Here is a 16,025-nt window from a genome sequence, read left to right as displayed (position 1 = left end):
GCAAAGAGCCCAGCAAAGCTGGTCACATGATCCCTCCTAGGCTCCGCCTACCCCAGTCATTCTCTTTGCCGTTGTACAGGCAACATCTCCACGGAGATGGCTTAGAGTTTTTTAGTGTTTAACTGTAGTTTTTATTATTCAATCAAGAGTTTGTTATTTTGAAATAGTGCTGGTATGTACTATTTACTCAGAAACAGAAAAGAGATGAAGATTTCTGTTTGTATGAGGAAAATGATTTTAGCAACCGTAACTAAAATCCATGGCTGTTCCACACAGGACTGTTGAGTGCTACTAACTTCAGTTGGGGGGAACAGTATGCAGTCTCTTGCTGCTTGAGGTATGACACATTCTAACAAGACGATGTAATGCTGGAAGCTGTCATTTTCCCTATGGGATCCGGTAAGCCATGTTTATTACGATCATAAATAAGGGCTTCACAAGGGCTTATTAAGACTGTAGACTTTTCTGGGCTAAATCGATTCATTATTAACACATATTTAGCCTTGAGGAATCATTTTATCTGGGTATTTTGATATAAGAATATCGGCAGGCACTGTATTAGGACACCTTATTCCTTAGGGGCTTTCCCAAAGCATAAGCAGAGCCTCATTTTCGCGCCGGTGTGGCGCACTTGTTTTTGAGAGGCATGGCATGCAGTCGCATGTGTGTGGAGCTCTGATACTTAAAAAAAGACTTTCTGAAGGCGTCATTTGGTATCGTATTCCCCTTTGGGCTTGGTTGGGTCTCAGCAAAGCAGATACCAGGGACTGTAAAGGGGTTAAAGTTTAAAACGGCTCCGGTTCCGTTATTTTAAGGGTTAAAGCTTCCAAATTTGGTGTGCAATACTTTTAAGGCTTTAAGACACTGTGGTGAAAATTTGGTGAATTTTGTACAATTCCTTCATGTTTTTTCGCAATTGCAGTAATAAAGTGTGTTCAGTTTAAAATTTAAAGTGACAGTAACGGTTTTATTTTAAAACGTTTTGTACTTTGTTATCAAGTTTATGCCTGTTTAACATGTCTGAACTACCAGATAGACTGTGTTCTGAATGTGGGGAAGCCAGAATTCCTATTCATTTAAATAAATGTGATTTATGTGATAATGACAATGATGCCCAAGATGATTCCTCAAGTGAGGGGAGTAAGCATGGTACTGCATCATTCCCTCCTTCGTCTACACGAGTCTTGCCCACTCAGGAGGCCCCTAGTACATCTAGCGCGCCAATACTCCTTACTATGCAACAATTAACGGCTGTAATGGATAATTCTGTCAAAAACATTTTAGCCCAAATGAACACTTGTCAGCGTAAGCGCGGCTGCTCTGTTTTAGATACTGAAGAGCATGGCAACGCTGATACTAATATCTCTGAAGGGCCCCTAACCCAGTCTGATGGGGCCAGGGAGGTTTTGTCTGAGGGAGAAATTACTGATTCAGGGAACATTTCTCAACAGGCTGAACCTGATGTGATTGCATTTAAATTTAAGTTGGAACATCTCCGCATTCTGCTTAAGGAGGTATTATCCACTCTGGATGATTGTGACAAGTTGGTCATCCCAGAGAAGCTATGTAAAATGGACAAGTTCCTAGAGGTGCCGGGGCTCCCAGAAGCTTTTCCTATACCCAAGCGGGTGGCGGACATTGTTAATAAAGAATGGGAAAGGCCCGGTATTCCTTTCGTCCCTCCCCCCATATTTAAAAAATTGTTTCCTTTGGTCGACCCCAGAAAGGACTTATGGCAGACAGTCCCCAAGGTCGAGGGAGCGGTTTTCCACTTTAAACAAACGCACCACTATACCCATAGAGGATAGTTGTGCTTTCAAAGATCCTATGGATAAAAAATTAGAAGGTTTGCTTAAAAAGATGTTTGTTCAGCAGGGTTACCTTCTACAACCAATTGCATGCATTGTCCCTGTCGCTACAGCCGCATGTTTCTGGTTCGATGAGCTGATAAAGGCGGTCGATAGTGATTCTCCTCCTTATGAGGAGATTATGGACAGAATCAATGCTCTCAAATTGGCTAATTCTTTCACCCTAGACGCCACTTTGCAATTGGCCAGGTTAGCGGCTAAGAATTCTGGGTTTGCTATTGTGGCGCGCAGAGCGCTTTGGTTGAAATCTTGGTCGGCTGATGCGTCTTCCAAGAACAAGCTACTTAACATTCCTTTCAAGGGGAAAACGCTGTTTGGCCCTGACTTGAAAGAGATTATCTCTGATATCACTGGGGGTAAGGGCCACGCCCTTCCTCAGGATCGGCCTTTCAAGGCAAAAAATAAACCTAATTTTCGTCCCTTTCGTAGAAACGGACCAGCCCGAGGTACTACGTCCTCTAAGCAAGAGGGTAATACTTCTCAAGCCAAGCCAGCTTGGAGACCAATGCAAGGCTGGAACAAGGGAAAGCAGGCCAAGAAACCTGCCACTGCTACCAAGACTGCATGAAATGTTGGCCCCCGATCCGGGACCGGATCTGGTGGGGGGCAGACTCTCTCTCTTTGCTCAGGCTTGGGCAAGAGATGTTCTGGATCCTTGGGCGCTAGAAATAGTCTCCCAAGGTTATCTTCTGGAATTCAAGGGACTTCCCCCAAGGGGGAGGTTCCACAGGTCTCAGTTGTCTTCAGACCACATAAAAAGACAGGCATTCTTACATTGTGTAGAAGACCTGTTAAAAATGGGAGTGATTCATCCTGTTCCATTAAGAGAACAAGGGATGGGGTTCTACTCCAATCTGTTCATAGTTCCCAAAAAAGAGGGAACGTTCAGACCAATCTTAGATCTCAAGATCTTAAACAAGTTTCTCAAGGTTCCATCGTTCAAGATGGAAACCATTCGAACTATTCTTCCTTCCATCCAGGAAGGTCAATTCATGACCACGGTGGATTTAAAGGATGCGTATCTACATATTCCTATCCACAAGGAACATCATCGGTTCCTAAGGTTCGCATTCCTGGACAAGCATTACCAGTTCGTGGCGCTTCCTTTCGGATTAGCCACTGCTCCAAGGATTTTCACAAAGGTACTAGGGTCCCTTCTAGCTGTGCTAAGACCAAGGGGCATTGCTGTAGTACCTTACTTGGACGACATTCTGATTCAAGCGTCGTCCCTTCCTCAAGCAAAGGCTCACACGGACATCGTCCTGGCCTTTCTCAGATCTCACGGATGGAAAGTGAACGTGGAAAAGAGTTCTCTATCTCCGTCAACAAGGGTTCCCTTCTTGGGAACAATTATAGACTCCTTAGAAATGAGGATATTTCTGACAGAGGCCAGAAAATCAAAGCTTCTAGACTCTTGTCGGATACTTCATTCCGTTCCTCTTCCTTCCATAGCTCAGTGCATGGAAGTGATCGGGTTGATGGTAGCGGCTATGGACATAGTTCCTTTTGCGCGCATTCATCTAAGACCATTACAACTGTGCATGCTCAGTCAGTGGAATGGGGATTATACAGACTTGTCTCCGAAGATACAAGTAAATCAGAGGACCAGAGACTCACTCCGTTGGTGGCTGTCCCTGGACAACCTGTCACAAGGGATGACATTCCGCAGACCAGAGTGGGTCATTGTCACGACCGACGCCAGTCTGATGGGCTGGGGCGCGGTCTGGGGATCCCTGAAAGCTCAGGGTCTTTGGTCTCGGGAAGAATCTCTTCTACCGATAAATATTCTGGAACTGAGAGCGATATTCAATGCTCTCAAGGCTTGGCCCTCAGCTAGCGAGGGCCAAGTTCATACGGTTTCAATCAGACAACATGACAACTGTTGCGTACATCAACCATCAGGGGGGAACAAGGAGTTCCCTAGCGATGGAAGAAGTGACCAAAATCATTCTATGGGCGGAGTCTCACTCCTGCCACCTGTCCGCTATCCACATCCCAGGAGTGGAAAATTGGGAAGCGGATTTTCTGAGTCGTCAGACATTGCATCCGGGGGAGTGGGAACTCCATCCGGAAATCTTTGCCCAAGTCACTCAGCTGTGGGGCATTCCAGACATGGATCTGATGGCCTCTCGTCAGAACTTCAAAGTTCCTTGCTACGGGTCCAGATCCAGGGATCCCAAGGCGGCTCTAGTGGATGCACTAGTAGCACCTTGGACCTTCAAACTAGCTTATGTGTTCCCCGCCGTTCCCTCTCATCCCCAGGCTGGTAGCCAGGATCAATCAGGAGAGGGCGTCGGTGATCTTGATAGCTCCTGCGTGGCCACGCAGGACTTGGTATGCAGATCTGGTGAATATGTCATCGGCTCCACCTTGGAAGCTACCTTTGAGACGAGACCTTCTTGTTCAGGGTCCGTTCGAACATCCGAACCTGGTTTCACTCCAGCTGACTGCTTGGAGATTGAACGCTTGATCTTATCGAAGCGAGGGTTCTCAGATTCTGTTATCGATACTCTTGTTCAGGCCAGAAAGCCTGTAACTAGAAAGATTTACCACAAAATTTGGAAAAAATATATCTGTTGGTGTGAATCTAAAGGATTCCCTTGGGACAAGGTTAAGATTCCTAAGATTCTATCCTTCCTTCAAGAAGGATTGGAAAAAGGATTATCTGCAAGTTCCCTGAAGGGACAGATTTCTGCCTTGTCTGTGTTACTTCACAAAAAGCTGGCAGCTGTGCCAGATGTTCAAGCCTTTGTTCAGGCTCTGGTTAGAATTAAGCCTGTTTACAAACCTTCGACTCCTCCTTGGAGTCTCAATTTAGTTCTTTCAGTTCTTCAGGGGGTTCCGTTTGAACCCTTACATTCCGTTGATATTAAGTTATTATCTTGGAAAGTTTTGTTTTTAGTTGCAATCTCTTCTGCTAGAAGAGTTTCAGAATTATCTGCTCTGCAGTGTTCTCCTCCTTATCTGGTGTTCCATGCAGATAAGGTGGTTTTACGTACTAAACCTGGTTTTCTTCCAAAAGTTGTTTCTAACAAAAACATTAACCAGGAGATTATCGTACCTTCTCTGTGTCCGAAACCAGTTTCAAAGAAGGAACGTTTGTTGCACAATTTGGATGTTGTTCGCGCTCTAAAATTCTATTTAGATGCTACAAAGGATTTTAGACAAACATCTTCCTTGTTTGTTGTTTATTCTGGTAAAAGGAGAGGTCAAAAAGCAACTTCTACCTCTCTCTCTTTTTGGATTAAAAGCATCATCAGATTGGCTTACGAGACTGCCGGACGGCAGCCTCCCGAAAGAATCACAGCTCATTCCACTAGGGCTGTGGCTTCCACATGGGCCTTCAAGGATTAGGCTTCTGTTGATCAGATATGTAGGGCAGCGACTTGGTCTTCACTGCACACTTTTACCAAATTTTACAAGTTTGATACTTTTGCTTCTTCTGAGGCTATTTTTGGGAGAAAGGTTTTGCAAGCCGTGGTGCCTTCCATTTAGGTGACCTGATTTGCTCCCTCCCTTCATCCGTGTCCTAAAGCTTTGGTATTGGTTCCCACAAGTAAGGATGACGCCGTGGACCGGACACACCTATGTTGGAGAAAACAGAATTTATGTTTACCTGATAAATTACTTTCTCCAACGGTGTGTCCGGTCCACGGCCCGCCCTGGTTTTTTTAATCAGGTCTGATAATTTATTTTCTTTAACTACAGTCACCACGGTACCATATGGTTTCTCCTATGCAAATATTCCTCCTTAACGTCGGTCGAATGACTGGGGTAGGCGGAGCCTAGGAGGGATCATGTGACCAGCTTTGCTGGGCTCTTTGCCATTTCCTGTTGGGGAGGAGAATATCCCACAAGTAAGGATGACGCCGTGGACCGGACACACCGTTGGAGAAAGTAATTTATCAGGTAAACATAAATTCTGTTTTTGTTCAGCAAGGGGAATTATATGTCCACAATAGATTTACAGGATGCATATCTGCATATTCCGATTCATCCAGATCATTATCAGTTCCTGAGATTCTCTTTTCTAGACAAGCATTACCAATTTGTGGCTCTAAACCGTTTGGCCTTGCTACAGCTCCAAGAATTTTCACAAAGATTCTCGGTGCCCTTCTGTCTGTAATCAGAGAACCGGGTATTGTGGTATTTCCTTATTTGGGACGATATCTTGGTACTTGCTCAGTCTTTACATTTAGCAGAGTCTCATACGAATCGACTTGTGTTGTTTCTTCAAGATCATGGTTGGAGGATCAATTTACCAAAAAGTTCTTTGATTCCTCAAACAAGGGTAACCTTTCTGGGTTTTCAGATAGATTCAGTGTCCATGACTCTGTCTTTAACAGACAAGAGACGTCTAAAATTGATTACAGCTTGTCGAAAACCTTCAGTCTCAATCATTCCCTTCGGTAGCCTTATGCATGGAAATTCTAGGTCTTATGACTGCTGCATCGGACGCGATCCCCTTTGCTCGTTTTCACATGCGACCTCTTCAGCTCTGTATGCTGAACCATGGTGCAGGGATTACACGAAGATATATCAATTAATATCTTTAAAACCGATTGTTCGGACACTCTCTAACGTGGTGGACAGATCACCTTCGTTTAATTCAGGGGGCTTCTTTTGTTCTTCCGACCTGGACTGTAATTTCAACAGATGCAAGTCTCACAGGTTGGGGAGCTGTGTGGGGATCTCTGACGGCACAAGGAGTTTGGGAATCTCAGGAGGTGAGATTACCGATCAATATCTTGGAACTCCGTGCAGTTTTCAGAGCTCTTCAGTTTTGGCCTCTTCTGAAGAGAGAATCGTTCATCTTGTTTTCAGACAGACAATGTCACAACTGTGGCATACATCAATCATCAAGGAGGGACTCACAGTCCTCTGGCTATGAAAGAAGTATCTCGAATTTTGGTTTGGGCGGAATCCAGCTCCTGTCTAATCTCTGCGGTTCATATCCCAGGTGTAGACAATTGGGAAGCGGATTATCTCAGTCGCCAAACGTTGCATCCGGGCGAATGGTCTCTTCACCCAGAGGTATTTCTTCAGATTGTTCAAATGTGGGGGCTCCCAGAGATAGATCTGATGGCCTCTCATCTAAACAAGAAACTTCCCAGGTATCTGTCCAGATCCCGGGATCCTCAGGCGGAGGCAGTGGATGCATTATCACTTCCTTGGAAGTATCATCCTGCCTATATCTTTCCGCCTCTAGTTCTTCTTCCAAGAGTAATCTCCAAGATTCTGAGGGAATGCTCGTTTGTTCTGCTAATAGCTCCGGCATGGCCTCACAGGTTTTGGTATGCGGATCTTGTCCGGATGGCATCTTGCCAACCATGGACTCTTCCGTTAAGACCAGACCTTCTGTCACAAGGTCCTTTTTTCCATCCGGATCTGAAATCCTTAAATTTAAAGGTATGGAGATTGAACGCTTGATTCTTGGTCAAAGAGGTTTCTCTGACTCCGTGATTAATACTATGTTACAGGCTCGTAAATCTGTATCTCGAGAGATATATTATAGAGTCTGGAAGACTTATATTTCTTGGTGTCTTTCTCATCATTTTTCTTGGCATTCTTTTAGAATACCGAGAATTTTTACAGTTTCTTCAGGATGGTTTAGATAAGGGTTTGTCCGCAAGTTCTTTGAAAGGACAAATCTCCGCTCTTTCTGTTCTTTTTCACAGAAAGATTGCTATTCTTCCTGATATTCATTGTTTTGTACAAGCTTTGGTTCGTATAAAACCTGTCATTAAGTCAATTTCTCCTCCTTGGAGTTTTGAATTTGGTTCTGGGAGCTCTTCAAGCTCCTCCGTTTGAACCTATGCATTCATTGGACATTAAATTACTTTCTTGGAAAGTTTTGTTCCTTTTGGCCATCTCTTCTGCTAGAAGAGTTTCAGAATTATCTGCTCTTTCTGTGAGTCTCCTTTTCTGATTTTTCATCAGGATAAGGCGGGTGTTGCGAACTTCTTTTGAATTTTTACCTAAAGTTGTGAATTCCAACAACATTAGTAGAGAAATTGTGGTTCCTTCATTATGTCCTAATCCTAAGAATTCTAAGGAGAAATCGTTGCATTCTTTGGATGTTGTTAGAGCTTTGAAATATTATGTTGAAGCTACGAAATCTTTCCGTAAGACTTCTAGTCTATTTGTTATCTTTTCCGGTTCTAGGAAAGGCCAGAAAGCTTCTGCCATTTCTTTGGCATCTTGGTTGAAATCTTTAATTCATCTTGCCTATGTTGAGTCGGGTAAAATTCCGCCTCAGAGAATTACAGCTCATTCTACTAGGTCAGTATCTACTTCCTGGGCGTTTAGGAATGAAGCTTCGGTTGACCAGATCTGCAAAGCAGCAACTTGGTCCTCTTTGCATACTTTTACTAAATTCTACCATTTTGATGTATTTTCTTCTTCTGAAGCAGTTTTTGGTAGAAAAGTTCTTCAGGCAGCGGTTTCAGTTTGAATCTTCTGCTTATGTTTTTTGTTAAACTTTATTTTGGTGTGGATTATTTTCAGCAGGAATTGGCTGTCTTTATTTTATCCCTCCCTCTCTAGTGACTCTTGTGTGGAAAGATCCACATCTTGGGTAGTCATTATCCCATACGTCACTAGCTCATGGACTCTTGTTAATTACATGAAAGAAAACATAATTTATGTAAGAACTTACCTGATAAATTCATTTCTTTCATATTAACAAGAGTCCATGAGGCCCACCCTTTTTTGTGGTGGTTATGATTTTTTTGTATAAAGCACAATTATTCCAATTCCTTATTTTATATGCTTCGCACTTTTTTTCTTATCACCCCACTTCTTGGCTATTCGTTAAACTGATTTGTGGGTGTGGTGAGGGGTGTATTTATAGGCATTTTAAGGTTTGGGAAACTTTGCCCCTCCTGGTAGGAATGTATATCCCATACGTCACTAGCTCATGGACTCTTGTTAATATGAAAGAAATGAATTTATCAGGTAAGTTCTTACATAAATTATGTTTTTTTGTGGTGGTTATGATTTTTTTGTATAAAGCACAATTATTCCATTTCCTTATTTTTTGATGCTTCGCACCCTTATCACCCCACTTGCTTTGCTATTCGTTAAACTGAATTGTGGGTGTGGTGAGGGGTGTATTTATAGGCATTTTGAGGTTTGGGAAACTTTGCCCCTCTTGGTAGGAATGTATATCCCATACGTCACTAGCTCATGGACTCTTGCTAATATGAAAGAAATGAATTTATCAGGTAGTTCTTACATAAATTATGTTTTTATCCTAATCCTCCTCAAAAGGTGCATTAACAAATTTAGATGTTTGAGCTTTAAAGTTTATCTTCATGCTACCAAGGACATTTCGTCAATACTCTTCCTTGTTTGTTCTGTATGCTGGAAAGCGTAGGGGTCAGGCCACTGCGAGTCTACACTTTTTTTCTCTTGTAAGGTGTATCCAGTCCACGGATTCATCCATTACTTGTGGGATATTCTCCTTCCCAACAGGAAGCTGCAAGAGGATCACCCAACAGCAGAGCTGTCTATATAGCTCCTCCCCTAACTGCCACCTCCAGTCATTCTCTTGCAGCTCTCGACAAGGAAAGTAGCTAGAGATACTGTGGTGACTTAGTGTAGTTTATCTTCAATCAAAAGTTTATTTTTAAATGGTACCGGCGTTGTACTGTTTTTACCTCAGGCAGAAATTAGAAGAAGAGTTTTGCCTGAGGTTTTTGATGATTTAGCAGGTTGTAACTAAGATCCACTGCTGTTCTCACACCTTAACTGAAGAGTATGGGAAAACTTCAGCTGGGGGAACGGCCTGCAGAATTAACTGCCCTTGGTATGTTCAGTATATTTTTTCTAGAGAGATAAGAAGTCTAGAAAATGCTGGACAGTGCCTCATTTATTTATGGTAAGCCTAATTGTAGTGATTTAACAAACGACTGCATCATGCTTGCAGTAAAGCGTAATATTCATGTTACTTGCCCTTATGGCTTAGTATGTTAAACGTTTACAGGATTTATAATTTTTTTTTTACTAAGGATGATAAATCTTTATTTGGAATCAGGAGGAGGCACTTCTTCCGATAAACATTCTGGAACTAAGAGCGATATTCAATGCTCTTCAGGCTTGGCCTCAGCTTGCTGCGGTCAGGTTCATCAGATTTCAGTCGGACAATATCACGACTGTAGCCTACATCAACCATCAAGGGGGAACAAGGAGTTCCCTAGCAATGTTGGAGGTTTCAAGAATAATTCTATGGGCAGAGGTTCAGTCTTGCCATCTATCAGCTATCCATATCCCAGGAGTAGAGAACTGGGAGGCGGATTTTCTAAGTCGACAGACTTTTCATCCGGGGGAATAAACTCCATCCGGAGGTGTTTGCGCAGTTGATTCAACTTTGGGGCAAACCAGAACTGGATCTCATGGCGTCTCGTCAGAACGCCAAACTTCCTTGTTACGGATCCAGGTCCAGGGATCCCAAGGCAGCACTGATAGATGCTCTAGCAGCGCCTTGGTCCTTCAGCCTGGCTTATGTGTTTCCACCGTTTCCTCTGCTCCCTCGTCTGATTGCCAAGATCAAGCAGGAGAGAGCTTTGGTGATTTTGATAGCACCTGCGTGGCCACGCAGGACTTGGTATGCAGATCTGGTGGACATGTCATCCCTTCCACCATGGACTCTGCCGCTGAGGCAGGACCTTCTACTTCAGGGTCCTTTCAACCATCCAAATCTAATTTCTCTGCGTCTGACTGCTTGGAGATTGAACGATTGATTTTATCAAGCGTGGTTTCTCCGAGTCGTCATTGATACCTTATACAGGCTCGAAAGCCTGTCACCAGGAAAATCTATCATAAGATATGGTGTAAATATTCTTCATTGGTGTGAATCCAAGGGTTACTCATGGAGTAAAGTCAGGATTCCTAGAATCTTACCTTTCTCCAAGAGGGATTGGAGAAGGGATTGTCAGCTATTTCCTTAAAAGGACAGATTTCTTCCCTGTCTATTCTTTTGCACAAGCGTCTGGCGGATGTTCCAGACGTTCAGAGCATTTTGTCAAGCTTTAGTTAGAATCAAGCCTGTGTTTTAAACCCGTTGCTCCGCCATGGAGTTTAAATTTAGTTCTTAAGGTTCTTCAAGGGGTTCCGTTGAACCTCTGCATTCCATAGATATCAAGCTTTTATCTTGAAAGTTCTGTTTTGGTAGCTATCTCTTCAGCTCGAAGAGTTTCAGAGTTATCTGCCTTACAGTGTGATTCCCCTTATCTGATCTTCCATGCAGATAAGGTAGTTTTGCGTACCAAACCTGGGTTTCTTCCTAAGGTGGTATCTAATAGGAATATCAATCAGGAGATTGTTGTTCCGTCACTGTGTCCTATCCCTTTTTCAAAGAAGGAACGTCTTTTACACAATCTTGACGTAGTTCGTGCTTTAAAGTTTATTTACAAGCTACTAAGGATTTCCGTCAAACATCTGCATTGTTGTCTACTCTGGACAGAGGAGAGGCCAAAGGGCTTCAGCAACTTCTTTCTTTTTGGTTAAGAAGTATAATCCGCTTAGCTTATGAGACTGCTGGCCAGCAGCCTCCTGAAAGTATTACAGCTCATTCCACTAGAGCGATGGCTTCCACATGGGCTTTTAAAAATGAGGCTTCTGTTGAACAGATTTGTAAGGCGGCGACTTGGTCTTCGCTTCATACTTTTTCTAAATTCTACAAATTTGATACTTTTGCTTCTTCGGAGGCTGTTTTTGGGAGAAAGGTCTTACAGGCAGTGGTGCCTTCCGTTTAAGGCGCCTGCCTTGTCCCTCCCTTCATCCGTGTCCTATAGCTTGGTATTGGTATCCCACAAGTAATGGATGAATCTGTGGACTGGATACACCACAAGAGAAATAAATTTATCAGGTAAGCATAAATTTTGTTTTTTTTTGTTGCCAAATATCATCCATATGGCATGTGGAGGCGGGACAACAGCCTTCTATCCGATTTATGGCTCATTCTACCTGTGCAGTGTCTTGGTCTTGGCCCTTTAAGAGCAAAGCTTCAATAGATCAGATCTGTAAGGCGGCTGCTTGGTCCTCTTTACATTTTCAGAGGTTTACAATTTGGTGGTTTTGCCTCTGCTGAGTCTTCATTTGGGAGAAAAAGTGCTTCAAGCGATGGTGCCTTCAGTTTAGCTTTACCTGCTTTAATTTGTCCCTCCCTGTTCTTTCTGTGTCCTCTTTAGCTTGGGTATTGGTTTCCCAACAGTAATGATTTTGTGGACTCTCACTGCCATTAGAAAATTAAGTTTATTCTTACCTGATAAATTTTTCTTTCTTGGCAGTAAGTCCACGAACCCGCCCCGCTATTTTAGTATGCGGCGTCCGTTATTTTTTCTTCTGGCCCCTCTATCCCCTAGTGTTTGTTTTTCACTTTTCATTCTCTTTGGCTTGAATGCCTGGGGACGTTGGAGGGATACGTATAGCTTTGGCTGTGGTGTCTTTGCCGCCTCCTGATGGCCAGGTGTTGTATTCCCAACAGTAAAGAATGAATTTGTGGACTCACTGCCATGAAAGAGAATAATTTATCAGGTAAGCATACATTTTGTAATCTAATAGGGTTTTGTTCTCTTTGTATATAATGAAAAGTATACCTAGGTAGGCTCAGAAGCTGCTGATTGGTGGCTGCAAATATATGCCTCTTACCATTGGCTCCCAGTAGTGCATTACCGCTACCTTCAACTAATTATACAAAGAGAATTAAAGGGATAGTAAACCCAATTTTTTTTATGATTCAGATAGAACATACAATTTTAAACAACTTTCCAATTGACTTCATGTATCAAATTTGCTTCATTCTCTTGTTATCCATTGCTGAAGGGGACAGCATTGCACTACTGGCAGGAAGCTGAAAACATCTAGTTAGCCCAATCACAAGAGACAAATGTGTGCTGTTAACAATTAGCAGCAGCTCCCACTAGTGCAGGATAAGTGCGTATTTCTTTTTCAACAAGGGATACTAAGAGAATGAAGCACCATTTGAAAATATTGGAATTTAAAGTGTCCTTAAAATTACATGTTCTATCTTTTAAGCAAATTGGAGAATAAATGTAAACATCGGAAAGCTGTTTAAAGTGAGAATAATTATGAGTGCCATGTCAGTTTTAATGTGTCTGACTAAAGATCTTAAGTACAATTTGTTTTTAATCTAAAATATTTAACATTATTAGTTTTAAACAAAGAAAACATGACTTGTTTCAGTTTATATCTCTAGATACTGACCATTTTAATCAGTTATTTTCTCAAGGATGTGTACACGGGAATGTATTGAAACTCTACTCCCATAAGAAATTTCTTCTCTTACCCCCCACAGACTCTGATTGTAACTAACCCAGCTCCTTTTGGGACCACCACTACATGTGCCTCCCGCATTTGGCACCACTACTGGCGGGCTCTTTGGTAACAAACGAACCCTGAATTTAGTGAACCAATACAAACCCTAATTTTGGTACATATGAGTAAACACCTGGTTTAAATGTCTAACCATTACACTGGGTATACCACACACCAAGGCATCAGCTTAGTTGTCTCTAATATAAGAGCGGGAACCGATATGTACGGTTATGAATTCTCATCTTAATATTCTTCTGGCTTTTATTTACAGACCGAGTTTGCTTTAATATGTATCATTTTTTAACTCTAATACAAATTTTTGCTTTCTTACTATTGATTTAATGAGCTGCAGAAAGGTTTTAAAGCTTTCCTCACTTTCAAGTACTTTCCACATATGAAGAATCTAATTGGCAGTGGGTTGATAAATTTGTTAGCAGACATCTAAAAGCCAGATATGTATGTATGTTCACTGGCGCCTGCTATTTGTCAGGCCTTTCATTTGGGTGTTAGAAAGCTTCTGCACCTTATTTTGGAGCCTTCTGGTTTATTTTTGCCCCCTTTTTTTCTAACCAGCTAGTTATTCCGTAGGACAAACGATGGTAACTTTTTGTATAGTGTTTCAGCTTTAACTAGTTTAATTTTAGCATCACCTGCTCATGCTCTGGTTTATAGAATGTGCTGCAAGTATTCTGTTACTTGCTTTTCATATTTAACACTTAGTGATGGTAAATCGCTAGGATTTACTATTGGAACAAATAAAGGGGAATTCCAGTCAAGAAGTATAAAATACTTCATGCTGAAAGCTCCTTAATTTGTTGGAAGCGTTCGCTGCATTTGCAGCGTTTCAGAAAAAACTAGGATTTACCATCACTTTAAAGGAAACGGTTTGATCTTTGTATCTGTGTGTTTAGTTTGCTTGTTATACTAACCTGTGTATCAGCCGTCGCCTGTGTGGTATACACAGTGTATTAGCACTGCCACCTCTCACAGCTTCTCTGCTCTTCTCAGTCTATTTACAAACATCTTACTTGGTAAACACTAAGGGACACTGCTCTTTTTTATATCCCTTGGGGATGGAAGTGGCTTGATAGGGTAGTTATTACAGGGATTGTTTGGAGTAGCTAAATATTTAAAGAACAAAGTTAGGATTTATAGATACATGTAGCATAGTTGGGATCCAGGGCCACGTGTTGCAGAAGTGTGTACATAATTGCAAAAATATATGTATATATTTAGAAATTAATAGGTAACACTCCATTATTTAAAATTCTTGAAGCCAAATGAAAGCTTGTTTAAAATAAATGTAATGCTCTTTCTTTCACTCAAAGACCTGGACACAACAGTTTGGTTTTAAAGGCATCCCCCCACTGTTTACAAGTTCTTATTCCAGTTTATTATATTAAGCTGCCTATAGGCCTGAAAAGACCATGCATCCCCACCACTGATTTACAGTTCCTAGTTTTTTAACAAACATGTCTGCTTTGTGGCTCGGTGTACTATAGATGGCCTTAAAGTTTAAGCTGCTATAAAGAGCCTTTTCTTTTACAAGATATGACTAGTCCACGGATTTCATCCTTATGGGATATCGCCTCCTGGTCAGCAGGAGGAGGCAAAGAGCACCACAGCAGAGGTGTGTGTGTGTATGTATATATATATATCTCTCCTCCCACCCCAGTCATTCTCTTTGCCTGTGTTAGTGAAATAGGAAGAGGTAAAGTGAGGTGTTAGTTTTAGATTCTTCAATCAAGATTTTATTATGTTATTATGTTAGTGCCACAGTGTGCTACTTTTGTTCTGGGGTATAGACTAGACCAAATGAGTCTCTTCAATACAAAAAGAGAAGCATTTGGTGGCTTTAAAGCAATAGGAACTGGTGGGACATAATTCTCACTGCGCCTCCTATACCTGTTGTTGCCCTAATTCAAACAGCCTAAGCTCCTTTTAACTCAGGCTGCTTTTCGTCCACAGGGCTATGAGAGGGAGAGGACCTCTGAACACCTGCTGGACTGCCATGCTGTCGCACAGCTTTAGAGGTAAGTGCTAACTTTTTGTTTCTGGGTTACACACTCTCTGATAGAAGTGAGCACTATTTTTGCTGGCCAACACATACAGATTAGGATATCTTTGTGATAGGTGGTCCGTTCCTCGCTGAACACAATAGAGACATCCCTGCACTGCAGTTTGGATTGAGTATGGCTAGTCGCACAATATTCTGTGCTCCCGGTGGTCTGAACATTACATAGGCTGACAGGGGGACTATCTTTATTTGTGTGCAGTGATTATGCTACCTGTCATACGGTAGCAGACTTGACTCACATTTGAGTTTAATATTTCTCCCGGTGTCTGATCTATTAAATTAAAATGGCGACCGGGAGTTAGAGCTCTGTGATGCCCACGACGAGTCAGATTCGCGCCGTTTTCTTTCATGTAATTAGCAAGAGTCCATGAGCTAGTGGCGTATGGGATATACATTCCTACCAGGAGGGGCAAAGTTTCCCAAACCTCAAAATGCCTACAAATACACCCCTCACCACACCCACAATTCAGTTTTACAAACTTTGCCTCCTATGGAGGTGGTGAAGTAAGTTTGTGCTAGAATTCTACGTTGATATGCGCTCCGCAGGCAGGTTGGAGCCTGGTTTTCCGCTCAGCGTGCAGTGAATGTCAGAGGGATGTGGGCGGAGAGTATTGCCTATTTGAATGCAATGATCTCCTTCTACGGGGTCTATTTCATAGGTTCTCTGTTATCGGTCGTAGAGATTCATCTCTTACCTCCCTTTTCAGATCGACGATATACTCTTATATTTACCATTTCCT

General features: G+C 42.2%; 1 protein-coding gene across 1 annotated transcript in view; it reads left to right on the top strand.

Annotated features, from left to right (window-relative positions):
• Positions 1-16,025, top strand: part of NUP98 (nucleoporin 98 and 96 precursor) — a 655,099-nt gene that overhangs the window by 152,327 nt on the left and 486,747 nt on the right. The window contains 2 exon segments of the mRNA XM_053705662.1: positions 13,189-13,239; positions 13,241-13,274. Coding sequence (XP_053561637.1) covers positions 13,189-13,239; positions 13,241-13,274 — 85 coding nt within the window.

This window comes from Bombina bombina, chromosome 3, assembly GCF_027579735.1.
Source record: "Bombina bombina isolate aBomBom1 chromosome 3, aBomBom1.pri, whole genome shotgun sequence".
Taxonomy (NCBI): domain Eukaryota; kingdom Metazoa; phylum Chordata; class Amphibia; order Anura; family Bombinatoridae; genus Bombina; species Bombina bombina.
This window is presented reverse-complemented; position numbering and strand designations above follow the sequence as displayed.